Genomic DNA, 20968 nt, shown 5'->3' with positions numbered 1-20968 from the left:
CTGAGGCACAGAATGCCAGTGTGATTTCTTGTAAGGTGGCAGGATGGTGATGGGTGGGAGAGGGAGGAGGAGGAGAAGTAAGGGGAGGAGCAAGATGGGGACAGGAGAATGACAAAGAAGCAGGGAAGGGTCAGAGAGAGGCCAAGACCGAGAGCTGACTTCACTGCTTGACACTGTATTTGTCTGCCCGCTTTGTTCCTTTCCTGTCACCAGTGCAGACAGGAGGAGTTGTTCTTGCCCAGCAGTAGCAGTCAGCTTTCTGTTGTCCTTCTGCCTCTAATTCTGCACCCCTCAAGCCCCATCTTCACGTAGCCCTTAAATAATAATCTCCAGTGCAAACGGCTGGCAAAACAAATTCTCTGCCTTCATTTCTCATCTTTGACCACAACCCTGCTTCCGCCACTTGGCTGAGAAGGGCTAAAGTGCCAAACTTGATGTAAAGTCTCACTGGCGTCCTGGAGCCTCACTGTGGCTCCCAGTGAGCACCTTGACCCTAGGCGCCTTTCTCTGAAGGAGCTGACCTCATGCTAATGGTTGGAGGGGTGAGGCACTGCCCTCTAAGGAAGAGAGTTAGAGAGGAAATGCCATTTGCTTGTGTTTGTTGCTTCCTGGTTGTCCTAAAGACCTTTAATGATGAGGTGTTTGGCCCCATCATTCACAGCCAAAATTTCACACTCACATTTATAACTCACAGGGAAGTATGACATCTTCTGCAAGGGCTCTCTAGGTACTCTGCAAGGCACAATGAGCACAGCCAAATCATTGTCTATATGCTTGTAGACAGATTTATTTCATGGGTTTCTTATCTGTGTTCGATGTTAAAATTCATGCTGCTGGAAAGGCCCACAGGCGAGTGCCCTTCCTGCTGGTGACCTCTCGATGTCCCCTCCCCACTTCTTTCTCATTCTTCTGTCCCCTCACATCATAGAACACTTCTGTTCAGCCGACTGCTTGATTTCCATGAAGGTGGCCTGGGCCTTTTCTTTTATGGTGTCCAAGTCCATGTTCTGGAGATTCTGCAACTGCCCAAGAACAGAATCCTTATCTTCTTCCTCTTCTTGATCCTCATTTACCATCTTCCGGAGATCTTCAGGCAAATCCACATCCTCTCCGGCCATCTGGATTTGATTCTCATCCATTTCACTCTAGGTGAAAACATAAACACAGAAAGAAATATTCTAAAATTAACCACCTAGATAAATAATAAATAAATAAAATGTAAGAGCATAAAGGTGTGCAGGGAGAGATGGTCTGCATGGCTGTCTCACAGCACAGGATGGTCCCAGTGGTAGCCATTCTGCGGCAGGCCAGGGCTCCTGGATGGAAGGTCCCACCCTCATGTGCCTTGGCCTGAACAGAAACTTTTAGCCTGGTGGTTCTCAGACTGTGCTCTCTGGACAAGCAGCATTTGCATTATTTAGGAGCCTGTGAGAAACACAGTCCTCGGGCCACCACAGACCTGCTAGATCAGAAGTTCCTGCAGTGGGGCCCAGCAATCTGGGGGGTAAGAAGCCCTGTCCTCAATGCTGATACCCACCAAAGCCTGAATACTCGCTCTGACTCCTCCACTGGGTAGTTTTGCAAGTTCTGCTGAGAGTATAATCTAAAGTAAAATGTCCTCTGAGAAAGGGTCACACAGCCGATGTTCCCAGATGGTGGCTCTCAGACAATTTTTGGAAGTCAGGTTGTAAGAGGAGGCAAGCTGGGTTTCAGGGGCACAGAAAATTAAAAGGTATCAGAAGAGCTAATGATAGAAAAGATTTATGTTAGGGTCCACCCCCATAGCTTGTGACCAGCCTTGCATCTGTTACCAAAGTTCATGTGATCACATAAAGAAGAAATGATCATCTTGGTCCTAATCAGACCACAGTGATTTAAGAACGATTTCAGCACTGTGTTAGTCAGCTTTTCGTCACTGTGACCAAAATACCCCAAAAGAACAACTTAAAAGAGGAAAAGCTTATTTTGGCTCATGGTTCCAGAGGTTTAGTCCAGATTGGCCCAAGGGGAGGCAGAACATCATGGCAGAAGGGCATCGTGGAGAAAAGCAGCTCTGTTCATGGCAGCCAGGAAGCAGAGAGAGAAAGGGAAGAGGCCACAGGGAAGATGCACCCTGTCAGGAGCTTTGTGGGGACATCGCATATCCAAGCCATAATAAGCACCTGCTAAATTCCTGGGAAAAGTTCAAGCCAACTCCTAAGAGATGGGGACACCCCTTGTCTGGGTGCTGAGGAGAAATGATCAGAAAGATCATTTCTTTGTCTCTAGGTCCAAGTGGCATTCCTCATCAGTAAAGTGAGCTCTTTTCCTTATCTGACACTCTATGGCTCTGAACTTCTCCTTGGAGAAGTGGAGTCCAGCAGCCTTTCCCCAGAACTTCTTTTATTTGGTTCCCCAGCAGAGTGACAGCCATGCCTGACTCCAAAATGAGCTTGGAAGACAGATTCTTGACACAGAGGAGAAGAGTACCCTTGGAGAGATGGTCCTCACGCAGGCCCTCCCTTAAGTCCTCAGAGGAGAGCCACACCTTGCCTCAGCCTCTTGAACTTGGCTGGGGCCTCAGTCCCTCCAGCATTTAGAGGATTAATTAGTTTCTCATCAAACTGCTGTGGGATTAATTAGTTAATCCCCAGGGGCTCTCAGCCAATCTTGCATTTCTATTTACTTCTTATTTACGTGGCTGCTTTCCTCATTGATCATCCTCTGGGCATTTCTGCAGGAGGAGTTTAAAATGCACATTTTACCCAGCCCTGAATTAGTTCATGCAGATGCAGGACATCTGCCCTGCACCCAAACAAAAGTAAATGATTTGAAAAGAATTCTCAGGAATTCTGGCTCCACTCCTCAGGTTGGAAGCAAGATCCATGCATTTGTCACCAGGCTCCACCCTGGCTGACTAATAGCTGTGGTCCGAAGGTTCAGGCAGCTGGAGGCCAGGGGGAAGGAAGTGCGCCAGCCCGCCCAGTGCCATGAAGACCCAGCCCGCTCTGCTCACAGGGGATGGGGCTCTCCTGCTCCCACACCCAGAGTGATCCTGCAGCCTCCAGAGAAGCCTCAGGATGGTTTCTTCCTCCACAGGGGACTTTGAAGTTTATTTTATCCTCACGCCCAGGGTTGAGCATTGGGATCCTGCTTTATTTCATAACTCAGAGAAGGGTTCTTGATCACCCCAACTTCTACCAAATGGTTCTCATAGTAGGTCTGTACCAGCAGCAGCAGCAGCACTGCCTGAGACCTTGCTAGAAATGCCCATTCTTAAGCCCTACCCAGACTTCCTGATTCAGAGACCAGGTGGGTGGAGCCTGACCCAGCAAGCCCTCCTGTGGTTCTGGTGCTGTTCTAGGGTTACATCTGCTGCTCTACAGTCCTTGAGGATGGGCTGCAGCAAATGCATCTTTCTGTCTCAGAGCCCAGCAGAGTTTTTGGCCTGGAGACACTGGCAGTACATATATATGGAATGAATTAGTTAGCCTATTGTTGGGGGGGCGGGCTATAACAGTCTCAATACCACACAAAGTCACCTCCCATTAAGGTGGTGCTCTCTAGAGTTAAGGACATTGGCTTGACCGATTGCCTGAGTGACAATGATAACTCCACTACTTCCCAGGCCACATGGCCTGGGCACCTTACCCAACCTCTCTGAGCTTCATTTCCTTATCTATAAATTGGGGACTGTATCATATGCAGTTGAATTGTGAAGGACAATTAGATGATAATTGTGTTATTTAGAATCTTCATTGAACCCTCAACTAGTGATGGCTATTCATAAAAATGATAAACCTCAGAGATAGGTGGATTTTGCTCTGGGTTGTCCTGCATGGGGAGGTTAGACCCACATGAAGGCCTTGCTCTCTGCATCTGAGCTCCAGCCTACCAATGACTCCCACCTTGGATCCCAAGCTTAATTCTCCTAGTAAGCCAGAAATCCATTCCCCTTCCAGCACTCCGTCTCCAATTCCAGGAGGCAGGTAGTACCTGGCCCAAGCTCTGTTTTCCTCTGGTCAGGCCCACCCTGATATCCAAGGGTGGCAGAGCATGGGTACTGACAGAAGTCCCTTCTGGCAGATGACCTTTCCTCACTTTGCGAGGTCCCCAGCTCCATTCTTTACTGAGAAGGTCCTTAGGACACTGGTCCACAGCCTCTGCCTCACTCTGGCCAGCCTCTCAGTGCACACAGGAGCATGGGCCCCCAAGGAGGTCCGGGGTGCATTTAGGCAGGGCACATGGGGTTCTGAGCAGCCAGAATAGGCATGCTCCTTTGGCTTTAAGATTCCCCACTTTTGTGTGAAGGAGTATGGCCAATGGGGGAGAGAGGGAGCCTATAAAGTGCGCCCCCAGATGTCCAGGTCTGAAGGCAGTGCTGGGGGCCTTCAGAGTTCTACGCTCTCTGTTGTTCTAGAAGCACCATGCTCCTGGCCCTCCATCTGCAGCATGGTTGTTCTAGGTGGTTATTCTAATTCACCTGGTCCTGCTTAGGTCATAACCTTTGCCATGGACACCTTTGGCTAAGGGTGAGACAACCAGATTGGGCCAGTGAGTGGCTAGAGAACCAAATGAAGGCTCCTGGCACCAAACCCAGGCCTCTGGCCTCATTAGCACTGGGTTCTAACTAACGGAGCTGGCCAGGGATCTAGGACTGACCAAGCATGTCTCATTTGTAAAAGTGGCATCCTCCCCAGACTCTTTTCCTGAAGGTGGCCTACAACAGGGGAAAGATGGTGAGATTTGACGTCAGAAAACCTGGGTTCCAGTACAAATCACTCACTCACTGTGTGACCTTGGGCAAGCCACCTTACATGCCTGATGTCTAGTGGGAGGGCCACTTGGCACATTGTTGAGCAGATTGAATAAGGCATACTGTGAAACGGCCCACAAGCCTCCAACCCTGTTCAAACTGTAGCTGTGCTTATTAATATTTCAGAGGGAAGGGAGCAGCTCCATGTCCAGGTCCCTGCAGAAAAGATGTCTGGGATAGAGGAGGCCCAGACAGTGAACCAGAGAGTAAGAGAGCGTGGGCCTTTTCCAGAGAGCTGGGACACAGCAAGCAATTAAGGAGCACAAACAGGGTTTATCGAGTGGGCACTGTGCAGCCTCGCTTCCGCCTTTCCTAATGAACCTCCCTATTGGCAGGACCCTGTCTACCACTCACACAATGAATGCCTTGTCTAGACTTTCTGCTACCCATTGACAAATCTTAGGTGGGGGAGACCAGGAATATTTCAACACAGTCCACACTTCAAACACAAGCGCAGCTACAGCCAATGTCAATCAGCATCATTGGAAGCAGCTCCAGGGAGGGAGTAAGCAGGCCTGTGAGTGACAGCCACATGGTCAGGGCACCATGGATTATAGGCCAAATTATTTTCTTAGAGGTTCTAGAGGGTCTCTTTGGAAGTCTTCTCACTTCTACAAATCCTACCAACTTGGGATACTGTTTAATACAGTTTAGAGCTAATTATTTTTATGCCAACTGCCAGAATCCATCTCAATCTCTCTCTTTCTCTCTCTCTCTCCTGGTACTGGGATTGAACTCAGACATGTTCTACCACTGTCTACCCAAGTCCTTTTTATAAATTTTTTGAGACAGGGTCTTACTAAGTTGCCCAGACTGGCCTCAAACTTTTGATCCTTCTGCCTCAGCCTCCTGAGTCACTGGAATTATAGGTGTGTACCATTATACCTGGCCTTATTCTCTCATTTTAGCCAGATATCATCTTTTGTTTGTTTGTACCAGGGATGGAACCCAGGGGTGCTTAACCACTGAGCCACATCCCCAGTCTCACTGAATTGCTTAGAGCCTCACTATATTGCTGAAGCTTGGCTTTGAACTTGGGATCCTCCTGTCTCAACCTCCTGAGTTGCTGGGATTACAGGCATGTGCCATTGAGCCTAACCAGACTTATTATTTTGATTGCCAGGGCTGAATACCTCATGATTTAAATAGCCTGTATTCTACTGTCCTTTCCCATGGCTGATCCCTGACCTTTAACCTTAGGGTAAGCTTGACCCTGGTTTTCAGAATTATTATTCCCTAGGTCTTGCTAAACTGACTTTCATCTTTTATCAGATATGAGATGTGGTGATAAATTATCTTAGATAGTTAAATCTTCAAAAATTTGCATGTTCACTGCTTGATAGTCTAGTCAACTGGTGTATAAGCAAATACCAGTGTGGTTGGTATTTGTGGTTAGATTTTGATTTCTGTTTGCTCATTTATTTTTGGTGCACGGCACAGCAAGCAGCCAAGTGGGAGTGGAGCTGATGTTCCATGCTTCTGGATTTGTGAGCTCAGTGCCTTCAGCAGTCACTTGTCATCACAAGTCACTTCTCTGTGTCTGGTGCTGCCCAGGTGACTGCACTGTGTGCTTGGCCCAGGGCTGGAGCTTGCTGGCTGCTCCTTCTGCTACCCCCTCCCTCCCCACTGCTGTTCTTTCTTCTAGCTTTTTAGAGAGCCCTGGGCACACCAGAGTAGGACAGATGTGGGTTTGTCTTTTCAAATAGTGGGTGTCATTTTTTCATGTTGATTTCAAGGTGCATGTACAAGGCCCTACATAGAACGACAATTTCTAGATACCAGCTCTGTACTCCTTGCAAGAACTTCTTTCACTATCAGGACTCAAGAAGTTCCTAGAGGTCACTTTTTACAGCAACTCTCATTTACAGGCCTCTCATTTACAGATGAGATACTTATAAAAATGTCATTCCCCTTGTTAACGCAGCATGGCTGCCAGGATGTCCTTGCAGGAAAATGTGGCCTGTGGGTGGGGGCAGGCTGACTTGGGGTGAATCCTGCTCTGCCCCTTAGAGGCTGTATAATCTTGAGAAAATGCTTTCCCTCTCTGAGCTGGCGTTCTCATTTGTGAAGGGGAAGTGATCTCTACCTACCTTACAGGGTGGCCAGGGAACATGCCTCAAAACCTGCATTACTAGTGTCACACGACGCCTTTATCTGTCCCCATGTCCCTCTGCTCTTTCAAGGGCCTGAGTAGGAGGAGCAAACAGATCTGGGGCAGGGTGAGGAGGGGAAGGAAGAGAAGGGGGACCTCTGATGGCCTCCCTGCCATCAGAAACAGCTGTGGGAAGCAGGAGGGCTCAGAGTCTCAGGACCTGCTGGGCAGGGCCAAGAGTGCCTAATCCAAAGGAGTCAGGCAAAGATGGTCCAAGAGTCATCTTTACTAATTTTTTAAGAGGCAAATTTTAAATTCAATTCTAATGGAGATTTCAATGTGACACTTTTAAAGACAGCTCTACTGAGAGAGTTCCTTGTGCATTCATCTTGGTAATGAACGGATGCTCTTGATACAGCAGACAAACACCAGGTGTAACAAATCATATGGCTCCGCAGGGGCACAACATTGTTCTTCAGGGACTGACCTAGATTGACAATTCTGTTAATAGGATTAGGGTTCATTGTGGAAATGTTTTCTCTTATTAATTTGGCTTGACTTACATATACATTTTGAATTGGCTGGGGACAGGGCCCATTTGCTTTTAGAGAAAATCTTGTGGCTTTGTTTAAAACATACGACTTCCTGCTTTTGAAGAAATATGACATTTTAATTATGATATAAACTTAGTGTTTTGTACAAAATTGTAATGTCCAATCCAGACTTGTTCTTTAACTCTTAAGGCAGATTAATTCTTTCTGCTGTTTTTGATATGTTGTTCTTTGGTTATGTTTTCTGTTTTCCTTTCCTTTCCCCAAATAACATTTATTCATTCAGCAAACTGTGTGTGTGTGTGTGTGTGTGTGTGTGTGTGTGTGTGTGTGTGTGCGCGCGCACGTGGGCACCTAAGCTTCTATACACCAGGTCCCATGATAGGCACCGAGGACAAGTGTGTCAAGGAGCACATAGTGGGTGACTATTCAGGGTCATAAGATAAAGGAGGCATGCCCAAAGGTGTTATGGGGATTCAGGGAAGGGTGACCCAGTCCAGTGTTAGGTGGCAGAAGGGAGGCCATGGAAGGTTCTGGAAGAAGTGGCACTAAATCAAAATCTTATAAAAAGAAAAGGACCCGAGGAGCAGAGTAGAGGGTCAGGCAGGGAGGGACATGAGGTGAGGCTGGGGAGATCAGAGATGCATCATGGTGTGCAGGTCAAAGTGTGGGTTTAGAAAGTCACAGCAAGCCTTCCCTATCCCACAAACAATACACAAACAAACAAGCAAAAACCAGGGAGGGAACAAGATCAGATCTGCATTTTGGGACATTCATCCAGCAGTTCTGAGGCTCAAAGTAGAAATTCTACACAGAGTTGCTGCTGTCACAGAGGTGAGAAATGACAAGACTCGCAACTTGGGGGTGAACCAAGAGCTGTCTAGGAGATCACTGAGGGTGACTTGGTGATTTCCTGGGTGTGAGGCTGGAGCAGAGTGGGAAGAGCTGAGGTGACTTCCAGTTACCGGCTTGAGGCTGGGTGACTGAGAAGCCATCAATGGAGGTGGAACCTACAGTAGGTGCCATTGGAGGGAAATGAAGAACCACTGTGTTTTGGATGAAGTGTCCAGGTAAGGCTAGATGCAGCAATGACAGGGAGAAGATGTGGGCTGGAGATACAAATTTGAGAGCCATCAACATGCAGGTGGTAGCAGATGACAGAAGCCAGATGCAGCTGTCCAGGGAGAATGTGCAGACCTGAGTGAGCTCACCAAGGGAGCACCCTGGGACATTCCAAAATTTGGGGGTATACTGGGTAACCCACAAAGAAGGCAAAGAAGGAAGAGTTGAGGGAGTATGAGAAGCAGAAGAATAAGCCCAGAACAGAGGGCTTCAAGGAGGAAGGGACCATGGATGCTAGACAAAGCAGAGAGACTAAGAGAAATGAGAGAACATCAACTATGTTTAGACAAAAGGAAGAAAGCTCCTGCAGAGGGGGAGCGGGGCTTCAAGGAAAGATACTGAGAAAGGCAAGTTCACTGAGAAAGTGCTGCTTGTTTGCTTCAGCTGGGAAAGGTGTGCCCTCCTTTATAAAGCAGAGGCTAGTAGAGAAGAAGCTGGAGGTGGGCTGGGATCTCAAACTAACTAATGGGGAATCTTGGGTTACCTTAGTCCTCTTAAGTCCTCCAATGGCCTAACATTAAAAACTAGAGGAAACTGATATGGGCTGGGTGTGTGTATATGAACATCATAATAGATGATACAGATGTGTAAATATACATACATACTGCAGATTACTGCAGCTTGATTACAGTGCCTATTTAGTTACTTATCTGATTACTGCAATTAACAGAGGCCATCAACAGACATGGTACAGTCATCAACAATTAACAAAAAGCCCGGGACTACAGACCTTTCACTGTCTAGGCCCCCATTGCTCCTTTTTGAAGAGTTCAAGTTTGCTTTCCCCAGTTAGCAGTAGAGTGAAACTCTCTTACATAGGAAACAGCAGCCAAATAATTTCTTTAGAAAATACTGTTCTAATTCCAAAATGTGACATAGTTATCCTCATTAGACCTGACAGCTCCTGGGAAGACAGATTCTCAAATCTGCTCCCCGTTGGGCCTTGGTAAAGGGAAGGGTCCAGAACTGACTCCTGTTGTTATGTAATCACTGTGGAGGTGACCCTGGGGAATTGTAAATGAGGTGCCCAGGGTCATCCCTCATTAGCTGACGACCTGTTGAATTTATCCAGTTCACTGTGAACTGTTACTAGTACTGCTATCACTGCTTACCCAGTATGCATTTTGTAACATGCCACAGGGCTATGGATTCTGCAAACCTCTCATGGAGGGGAAAGTTATTAGGTGCCTGCTGGAATCCTGGTGACCATTACACCATTTTCTTTATTAGACTGTGTTCAGTTCTAAGGTCTGCCACCAGGTGTGAGACACTGCAGAGGGGCTGTGGGAATAGGGACAAAAAAAAAAAAATTGCTGGACAAGGATTAAGGAGGCTTGAGCCCCTGTTGTCCCAGTAAGTCTTGTGACCTTCAGCAAGGGTCTGAATTTACATGATATTTTTATGCATTGAGTATGCTGCTGTGGCATGTGCTTTCCTGAATGTAAGAAACAGATCTAATAAAAAAGAGAGATAATCAGACATTGGTGTCAAGGAGTCAAATACTGTGGATATCCAGGAACCCAAATCTGTTCTAGGAAAAGGATTTAGAGAGCCAGGGAGAAGTAATGGATGGCATGTCCCTGAGATGACCCCAGAGGGGATCCATGTAATGGCTCAGGATTCTGTTGTCCTGTTTTCAACCTAATAGTTTCTTCCTGGTCCAGACCCGCATCACCCTCCCTGGGCTGCAGCAGACCTTCTTCTCATCCTCCCTCTAATTCCTTAGGTTTGGAGGAGCCTGAACTTGCTCCCTCACCGCCACAGTGAGCAGACAGACACCTCGCAGTCCAGGGCCTGTGGCTCCTGTATGGACCATCTACAGATCTCGGATTCTGATTCTCACTACCATTTTCTGGGGACATCCCAAAGGTCCCCCTGGAAGGGGCCTTTGCAGTGCAATACCTAGCATGGCCTTCCAGGCCTGGGAGGTGACTGTGTCCTCAGAGTCTTCACTTCCCCAGTTTTCTCCACTCAAAGCTAAATATTCCAATCCAATTCATTTCAAAACCTCACCATCCTAGTTTCTGGGGAGACAGTTACACCCTGTTTTTTTCTAGGGCTCTCTCCCGGTATACCATGGGAGGATCCAAAAGTCAGGGTATAGTCCTTAATTATGAAAAAATAGAAATTGAAAAGAAGAAAACTCGCCTCCAGAGATTCGATTCTGCTCCTCCCTGGTCCTGTTGTGACCCCCGCAGTCCGGGTTCTGCCCGAGAGGCCAGCGCGTCCTCCTGCTGACTTGGGTGTCCGCAGTGCCGGGGACCACCAGGGGGCGCCGGGCGCCAGGAACTGGTCCCCACGCAGGCGACCTGGGTAGCGTCCTCCACGCTCACGCCAGGATGCAGCTGGCCCCCGCACTGTTCTGCGCAGACAGGGAGCCGCGGCCCTGGCGCGGATCTCGGCCAGAGAAACGCTGACCCCACAGCCTCTTCCTCCGAGATGGGCTACTGAAGGCCCGCGCCTAGAGCCTCCTCAGTGGGTGGGGATGCGAGCATGTGGGAAGGGAGCACGTGACAGGCGACAGCGGGGAGAGGCAGAGAAGGATCTCAAGGATGGGGCAGAACTGCATGCGCAGGGTGGTGCGTGGAGGAAGCTAGCCAGATACCGTGGTGACTGAGCGGAATATGATCTGTTTTTTTAATTGTTTAGATTCTATGAAGTATTGTTTTTACAGATAACTAGGTTGGATTAGAATTCCCACGTACTTTATGAAAAGCAGGCCACTGTAATATTAGAATTTTCTGAACGTGTCACACCATAGGTGAATTCTTGAAACATTGTGTATAGAATGGAGTTTACAAAATGCAACATAATATCAGGATGCCTAAGGGGGCCCCAACTGAAAGGAAACTTGGCAGTGACGAATGAGGTGTACGTAGATGCTAGTGAGTAAAATTCTGATTGGAATTTAGGCAGCCACATTGTGGGTCTCTGGGAAGGGCATCAGACAAGGAGCAGAAGGAAAAGGCTGCTTCCCTGGCTGCTAGGGGTAGACCCGGTGACATTTCCCTGAAGCAGGGGGTACAGGTGACCCCTGGTGGTCCCCGGCCAAAGACAAGTATCTTAGGCTATTTTACACCAAATAGACTGCAAAACTGCCCCAAAATGTTGGGGACAACTCAAAATTTAAGAGCAGGACACCTTGGCAGCCGTTTCCCTAAAACATACTGATAATGGTAATAAAATGTATTCTGGCAAGAATTGTGCAATTTGCTATGAGATAGATAAGATATGGAATTTTTAATAGCAATTTTACTTTTAATACATTTCAAATGCAGGAGGCAGATTTTCTTTCATGGTTGAAATAAGGCTTCATGGTTCCCAACACGTGTGCTGTACTTCTCATATGGAAACCAGGCTGAGTCAGATATATGAAAAGGAATGACAATTTAGGGCCAAACCATGGTCTCATATTGAAATAAAGTCTCCATTATTAGGTTCTTCTCTTGAGACTCCAAGTAGAACAGGGATTTACTAAATCTGGAGGAGAGAGAAGCAACTCCTACTATGAACAGGATTTCACCTTATGAATTACCTCTCTGTTAAATAACTGTGGCAAGAAAAGACACAGTGAGTTAAATGAAAGTAAATAAATGAAATCCATTGGGTGGAAATGATGCTTCCTAAGGTCCTATCACCCAGCAGGGTACAGATGAGACACATGTCCTCTTGTATATATAGTGTGCAACTACTACCATTTTCCACTGGGTTCAATCTTCCTGTCTCAGTGCCAGGGTTCTAAAAGCAAAGATTCCATGGCCTGGAACTTGTGACCTCTTGCCTCAGCCTCCTGAGCAACTGGGATTACAGGTGTGTGTCATAGTGCCCAAAGACTTAGATTCTTGAGGTTTGGGGGTCTCAAATGATTGCATCAATTATACACAAAAGTGTGCTTACCTCAGCTCCTCAAGACCCCTGACTGTTACCATCAAGAAAAGAGAACTTTTTGTGCACAGAGATCATAACAGCAATAGTAGAGCTGTCATCTCCTTGGTATTTATCCAAAAGACCTAAAAACAGCATACTATATAGGGCTACAGGAACAACAGTGTTGATAGCAGCACAATCCACAATAACCAAGTTATGGAATCAGCCCAGGTGCCCATAACAGATGAATGGATGAAGAAAATGTGGTGTGTGAATATATATGCCAATGGAGTTTTATTCAGTCATAAAGAAGAATAGAATTATGGCATTTGCTGGATGATGGTACTGAAGAACATCATGCTTAGTGAAATGAACCAGACTCAGAAATTCAAAGGTTAATGTTTTCTCTCATATGTGAAAGCTAGTGCAAAATAAAGGGGGAAAAATGGATGGGGGGCATGTCCCATGAAAATAGAAGGGAGATGAAGAGGGTAGAAGGGAAGAGAGGAGAGATGGGAAAAGGGAGGAACTAAATAATGAAATTGACCAAATTATGCTATGCACATATATGAATAAACCACAGTGAATCCCACCCTCATGCATATCTATAAAGCACCAGTTTAAAAAGAATACAATACGGAGAAGGAAGAGTAGAAAAGGGGAACAGGAGAGTGGGGAGGGGAGTGAAAGAGAAAGTGCTGGGGAGTGAAATGGAGCAAATTATATTCCATGCACCTATGATTAGGTTGAAGTGGACCCCAACACTATGTACAACTATAATTCACTAATAAAAACCTTAAGAAAAAAGAGCCCTTGTTGAATGCAGTGGCATACACTTGTAATTTCAGATACTTGGAAGACTGTGGAGAAGGATCACAAGTTCAAAGACAGCTTCAGCAACATAGCAAGGCCCTGTCTCAAAATAAGAGCCAGGTGTGGTGCATACGCCTGTAATCCTAGCAGCTCAGGAGCCTGAGGCAGGAGGATTTCGAGTTCAAAGCCAGCATCAGGAACTTAGTAGGGTCCTATCTCTAAGTAAAATATAAAAAAAGGGCTGAGAATGTGGTTCAGTGGTTAAGCACCCCGGGGTTCAATCCCTTGTACCAAAAAAAAAAAAAAAAAGAATAAAATAAAAAATTTAAAAAGTAAAAAAAAGGAGGTTAGGAACCTCTGAGTCTGATCCCTGACAATAAATAAATTAATTAATTAATAAGAGCCCTTTATATTATCTCAAAGAAAGCTTTACCTATGAGGTTAGGTATTATTGCCCTCACTCTACAGATGAGAAAACGGAATAAAATTATGGCATTTGCTGGATGATTATGTCATTTGATGGCTTTTTAAAAAAGCTGTCTGAAGTTTCACCATGTCCCAGTGGCAGAGCCAGAGTTGAAACTCATTTTCCTTAGATCTGCACAGAAGGGTCACAGGACATTTGTCACAGTTGTCAAAAACAAAGTCTCAAAAAGCCCAATCTTAGTGAAAGATGCATGCCTGGCTGATCTAGTGAGCGTTTGTGTGTGTGTGTGTGTGTGTGTGTGTGTGTGTGTGAGAGAGAGAGAGAGAGAGAGAGAGAGAGAGAGAGAGAGAGAGAGAGAGAGAGGGAGGGAGGGAGGGAGAGAGAGAGAGAGAGAGAGAGAGAGAGAGAGAGAGAGAGAGAGAGATATATTTTCATTGAGTCCTGCTTTATCCTAAACAAGATGTGTGCTTTAAACAGAAGGAGCCAAGTGGAAGGTAGGGTCCTTGGTTCAGCAGCATGAATCTGACTCAGGCTTCTTCTTAGGGCAGGTCACATTGCCAGCCAGTGATATCACAGGGATTTCAGGAAATACACTGGGCAATGAGAATGGAAAGAGCACTGTTGAGCAGTACTTCCTTCTTCCAAAATTCACGCACAGTGGGAAAAGTAGCAAAGCTGTATGGAGGAAGGGAGGGAAAAGCAAGCCTTCTTCCCAAATTATTGGTTGCATGTGAAAATGAGTTTAAATCGAAAGTGAGTTTCCCTTGTCCCACCAAGAGCACAAGCTGTGTTCCTTAGGGTCTCAGGGACCAACCTATCTCCCAGGAGGAGATCTATCTGAGCCATATCCCATCCATGTCAGCGCAACCTCTTCCCACCAGTATTCCACCTGCACACTCCACCAGAGCTTCCGGACAGTCGTCCTTCCAACCAGCACTGAGATGGAGAAGATAGTGCTAGGTCACTACTGTGTCATCTCCACCAATAAGCAATTGATTGTCTCTCTAAAGTAGAGGCAGAATATTATGGAAATAAGACCCTGGGCCCTGGACTCTGCCTTTCCCTGCTGGCTGACATATGGCAGGCGACACTTCCTTGCTTTGTGCCTGTTACAGTAAGATGGAGATGCTAATGGGACCTAAATGAATTACTTAGTGCCTGGCACCCAGAAAGAGATCAACAATGTCAGCTATGGCTGCTATCCCCATGTGTATTTATGTTTACAATTTCTGTATTCTTCAGATACATTCACATAAAAATGTCATCCACAGGTACCAATTTCATTTTTCTTTAGTGGAAATGAAATTTTATAGAGGTTAAATAACTGGAGTCCTGTTTTGATGAACTCGTAGTTTAATGCTGCTTTTACTATATCAAGCTTGTAAATTAAGATATTTATATATATATATATATATATATATATTTCATGAATTCATGCTGATATTCACACCTTTGCTGATAATCGGAGATTCCTAATTAAGAGATGTCGAGGTGTCCCTGTGCTGAGTGTCTTACCTTTGGGAGCCTGTACTTTTCCCTGAGGTGAACTCTCAGGCACGCCCTCTCTGCCTTTTTTTGTGTAAACGCCGCATCTCTTTCCATCCTAAAAGTTAAAGAATAGGATAAAGGATCATAAGGACACAAGAGCCCAGGACATTTTAGCCATTGCTCAGAGGAGCTGGACCCTGAGACCCCGGAGTCCCCACTGCTGGCAGACTCCAGAAAACATGGGGTTTCCCCCCTGCACCCCTAATGTCTACTCCTCTTACTCTACTGTCATCACTTAGTGCAGCACCCTAAGTCCCCAAGACAGCTTGGGTCTGGGAATCTCTTTGTGATATAAACCCAGAGAGGGGCAGGTGACAATTTTTAATGTGTGATTGCTCAGGGCCTTCATGGCCCAGACCCAGGAGCCTCAGAGTGGCCTGTCAAGAAGGTAGCTATTTGGGTCTGATCCTAGTCCTGTGTGTGTGTGAGACTCTCTGAAGTCTGGAGAAGCTACATTTCTAATAAGCCCCCTGAGTGATTCTAAGGTAAGCCAAAACAGGGGTGTCCTATCTAGGACGAGGACATCCTTTGGAGGCCCATGGCCTTTGGAGATGTAATATAAAACTATTTCCCATCACTAATACCCACTCTAGGCCCCAACTGTTAGAAAGAGATATCCCCAAATAAAATAGGTTAGACTTGCGAAATGTCAGACTGGTATACTGCCCTACAGATGACCTAATTGGACCTTTTCTTATGGTTAGAAATGGACTCCCTTGCTTATGATGAGCCAGTCAAAAAGCAGAAACCTTGGGGACATGTGCAAAACTTGCAAGAACCCTGCCTTCCTGGTGGCTCACAGAAGTGCATTTTTGGTGGCCAAATTTATACATCTGACGCTGCTCTCTGGCTGCATTGGGTTGGACCAACTTGGGTAAATGAAATCTCTTTGAGAATTTGGGTTTGGGACTGAGAAAGACAGAGACTTGAAGAGTGGCTAGAACTGTAACATTTTCCTTGTGGTGGGTGCTAGAGGGAGCACTGGAAAGGGAGATGACTGCTGAGAAAAAAAAAATGGCAATGTGGTGGTAGAAGCAAAAGCAAGAGATGGAAAGAGGGGCCCTGGCTTCTCAGCAGCCTCTGGTTCCTGGTAGAGGTCAAGTGAGGCCTGGAGGGATTTCTGTTCCTGGGCTTGGTGAAGGACATCAGTAACTAAAATTACATATTTATTTACAGTTTCCTTTTCTTTATTTTGAAGTGAAATTTGCATATGATTCCATGCACAAATCTTAAGCATACCATGGAATGATGCTACTACTCCTGTGCATCCTCAGGCCCTTACCAAGATCTAAAACGTTACTCCTTTAAATGATAAAAAATCTCATTTTTTTCTCTTCTAGAACTTCATATAAACATAACCACATACTTCATGTCCTTCTGTGTAGTGTTTCCATCCCTCAGCATAAAGAGCTTCCAGATTCATCCATGTCTATTTATTAGTAGTGTGTCCCCTTTTTTATTGCTGAGTAGTATTCTGTGTACAAATACCATGGTTTATTCATTTCTCCTGTTGTATATACTAGACTTATTTCCCATTTTGGTGAATGAAGCTGCTATGAACATGTTTGAACAAGTATTTTTGTAGACATGTATTTTCATTTCTCCTACACATGGAATTGTTGGGTTGATGGGTAATTTAGTTGAGGATGTTTAATCTTATAAGAAATAAACCTTTTTCCAAAGTGGTAATACTGTTTTATATCTCTTTAAGCAGAATAAAAGTTCTGGTGGTTTCACATTTTGGCCAATATTTTATATTTCGGGTCTTTTTAATTTTAGTCATTATGGTGTATATGTACTGGTGATCTCCTGTGATTTTAATTTTTTTGAATTTCCATGATGACTAATGATATTAAGGAGCTTATTGCCCATTACTAATTGGTGATGTGTATATATATTTGTAAAAAACTGTTCTTTCAGGCATTTTTTCCTTTTATTATTAAGTTGTTAAAGAGTTCTTCATACATCCTAGATCCTAGTTCTTTGTTAGGCATATGTTTTGTAAATATTTTCTCTTAGTCTGTGATTTGGCTATTTTTTTCCTTTCCTTTTCTTTTTTCTGGGTACCAGGGATTGAACTCAAGGGTGCTTAACCACATCCCCAGCCCTTTTTATGTTTTATTTTGAGACAGGGTATCACTAAGTTGCTTAGAGCCTCACTAAATTGCTGAGGCTGACTTTGAACTTGTGATCCTCCTGCCTCAGCCTTCCCAGCCACAGGGATTACAAGTATGTGCCACCATGCCCAGCCCTATTTATTTTCTTAATAAAGTCTTCTCATGTGCAAATACTTAATTTTAAGAGGGCCTAATGTATCATTTAAGAATTTTGTGGTTATTGCTTTCTGGGTCATGAGAAAGAAACCTTCGCCTACTTCCAAGTCTCAAAAATATTCACATTTGTTTTCTCTAAAAGCTTTATAATTTCAGCTTCTATATTTAGGTGATAATGCAAATCAGACTAATTCGTGTACAGTGTGAAGTAAGGGTCCAAGCTAAATGTTTTTTAGTTGTTTCAGCACCATTTATTGAAATGACTTTCCTTTCTTCTTTATTATTTTGGCATCTTTGTCGAAAATCAAATAACTATATAGGTTTAATGTCTATCTGAGTACCATACAGACTGGGATTCTAGTCTCTGAGTCACTGAGAAAAGCTGCATTCTGTTTATAGTCTCATGGAGCTCATCTTCCCAAACAGAGTATAAATTTCTGCAGAAGAAAACCCACATCTTCCATTTTGGTATCCTTCTCACAGTGCCCAGTCCGAAGTGGAGGCTCCAAATGATAACTAAAGAAACCTAAGTTCAGGGTCAAGTTGCAAATGGTACCGGAACAAGTATTGAACCACTGTTAAGTAGAGGAACACTCCTGCCTAGCTGAGAAAAGTGGAGGGATAAACAGACTCTCGTTTTCCTTTTCAAGGATTTCTTTTCTAAATCTTCTCTTTAAGTATTGACTGCTTTGGGGACCAATGTTACCAGTTGTTGGGGAAGACACACAGGAAAAGAAAACCAAAGGTGCTGTATTATTAAGCAGTTTTTTGTTTACAATTAATAGAAGTTGACCCCACCTTTCTAAAACAATGAGGACAGATTAGGAGGCCTTCATTTCCTAACTTTCATTAGGCTTATGATAGACCACACTGTCTATAAGCTCTCTCCCCATTTAACTTGTGGCTGGTAGGCATTTTGGAAGGTTACTTCTTCCTATCATATTCTAGGTGGCGAAGCTCTTAAACGCTCAGGCCAGTGGTGGGCGGGAGGTCCTCCCTCTTGCCACAGGGAAGCAGCTGCCCTGCTGTCTTACCACCATTCCTTAAATTGGGTGACTACATAAATGTTTAATCTTCTCATGCACACACAAAAATCTAAGCCGTTGACAAATAAGCAGGTCTACTGACTGCTGCCCATACCATTTGGCAACTTTGAGCTTTGATCTATTCATATGTCAAGTTAAGGAAAACTAGGGCATTCGTTAATCAAATGGATGCCATCTCTGTGGCCAGATGTATTGCTGGGGCATATTAAATGATACTTTGTGTAATCAGATAGACAGTCTAAATTACTGGCCATTTTCATTAGCCCATTTGAACTGAGACTGAGTGATTTTATTATTCAATTTCTTCATTATACTTGATTTTCTTTTACACATTTTATATGCAAAGCTGGCCACTACTCAAAGAACGTTGCTTCTTTTGCCCAACTGGTGCCACCAACACCAGTTTTGCTGTTGCAACTACTTTTTCTTTTTCTTTTTTTTAAACTGATTTTAATTTACTGCAGAGCAATGATGCATTCTAGGGAGCCTTTATAAGCTTTCAGAATAAACAATAGATGAGGTTTCCATTAGCTGTAGGCTTTGTACTTTCTTAGTTTTCTCCAGGTCGTTAACCTTTTCACCTATAATCATCTTAGCAATAGGACTTAGGCAACTATTATGTAATTGGTCATCCTCCTACCAAGTAAAAAGTTTTCAAATTGTGAGAATTCAGACTTTATCCCTAGAAGAGGACCTTAAAGATTGCTAGCAATATAGCCACGGTAGCAAAAAAAGAAATGCTTTTCTTCTGTAACATATGATGAACATTCAACTTCCACAGTGATACTTTGATTTTTAGCTGATTATTAAAAGACTCTTAAATTTATTCCATTTTAAACAAATCACACATAGATTATACTTATTTAAGGATGTTTTCATCCTTAAACTATAGGTGACATTCCCAAACCATAATACCCAACCAAAATGTTACTGATATTTTATATTTTACTCTCATTGCATTTATATAGCCAGGAGAATGCTCTCATTGTTAGAAGTATAGAGCTAAAATACTAGGTGACAAAAGAGTAAAAAAAAAAAAATACTAGGTGACAAAGTTATCATGATATCTGTAATTTACTTTAGAATACTTATTTAATCTATAAGCAAACATGGCAAAATATTAACTATTGCCTTATATTATTGATATATGTGAGTATTCATCATACTATTCTACTTTTCTGTACATTCAGAATCTTCCTAATAATATAATAATATAATCCACAAATATATTCATAGTCTTTGATAAGTCACATCTTATGATGTAATCATCATGTTGTGCTTTCTGGGCCTTTTAATGCAAGGTCAAGAAAGCTGCTCTGGATGTTCTTTAAGGGATAAAGTCTGAATTCTCACTATTTGAAAACTTTGTACTTGGTAGGAGGATGAATTTCAGAAAGATCACAAAGATAGACTCATCAATGTATATTTGAAGAATTAAACTAAGGCCAATAAAACATGCCTGGACCATACAATTTTAAGATGCATTAGGAATGGCATATTGTTCATTTCATATTTTTCACTGCACAGTAGTGGCTGCACACAGTAGTTGCTAATGCTAAGGACTAAGGAATGGTCCATTTTGTGGATCAAACATTCCCCAGGTTAGAGGTCAATGGTCAAAGGAGAAGCATCCTAAAAAGCATGGAGCAATACATGGGGGACCAGGATGTATCTGCTGGCTTTGTAGGGAAAATGGAGCTGGGTACTCACTTCTCCTCAATCACTTGCTTCTGATATTCCTCATACTCCTCTCTGGTCATCCCGTGAGCTGCTGCTGGGTCCGATGCGCCTCCTTCTTCTTTCTGTTCTTCAGACCCACCACCAAATCCTAAATTCTTTACCTGGCTACTTATCATACTTTTCACCATGAAAGCCATTGTCTCTGTCCTAGAAAAAGAAAGCTAAACCTCAGACAAAGCTCAAAAAAACAAAAAGGACGAAATGAACCCAAACCCAAACCTCTAGATATCCTCAGCCACAGCGACACGTTTAGGAGCACAGGATTTTGCACAGCCTCCTCTGCTCAAGGGCATCAGGCGGAAGAGTGGTTTGCCAGACGTAAGCTGGATTAGAGTGGGGACAGCCTTAGTGTACAGGCAGATGGCTCCGATTACTAAAGCCACAGTTAGGGTCAGATGCGACTGACTCCCTTCTGATTGATACACTCAGCTCATTTCATGAGGAAGAAACCTGCACTTCTCAGCCTCTCTCTCCCCGTTTTAAAATTTTACATTATTATTATTATTACCATTATTATTTTTGCAGTCCTGAGATTGAACCTAGGTTCTTGTTTATGCTAGGCAAGTGCTCTACCACTCAGCTATATCCTGGCCCTGGAACTTGAAATTATAAATGTCGCAGGGTTCCATTGAGAGTCCTGCCTTGATTACATTAATCAGAGCTGATTATATAGCTGTTGTGGGATTTCCAAATT

The 20968-nt window shown here is 44.2% G+C and overlaps 1 protein-coding gene across 1 annotated transcript; it reads right to left on the bottom strand.

Annotated features, from left to right (window-relative positions):
* Positions 1-759: 759 nt before the first annotated feature.
* Cplx4 (complexin 4) lies at positions 760-20587 on the bottom strand. Its single transcript, XM_005323021.4, has 3 exons — positions 20245-20587; positions 15183-15270; positions 760-1145 (listed from the first exon to the last, which is right to left on the bottom strand). Exons 1-3 carry the CDS (start codon positions 20409-20411, stop codon positions 918-920), a joined length of 483 nt encoding a protein of 160 aa, XP_005323078.1. The 5' UTR covers positions 20412-20587; the 3' UTR covers positions 760-917.
* Between the last annotated feature and the right edge of the window lie 381 nt (positions 20588-20968).

This window comes from Ictidomys tridecemlineatus, chromosome 13, assembly GCF_052094955.1.
Source record: "Ictidomys tridecemlineatus isolate mIctTri1 chromosome 13, mIctTri1.hap1, whole genome shotgun sequence".
In the NCBI taxonomy this organism is placed as follows: Eukaryota; Metazoa; Chordata; class Mammalia; order Rodentia; family Sciuridae; genus Ictidomys; species Ictidomys tridecemlineatus.
This window is presented reverse-complemented; position numbering and strand designations above follow the sequence as displayed.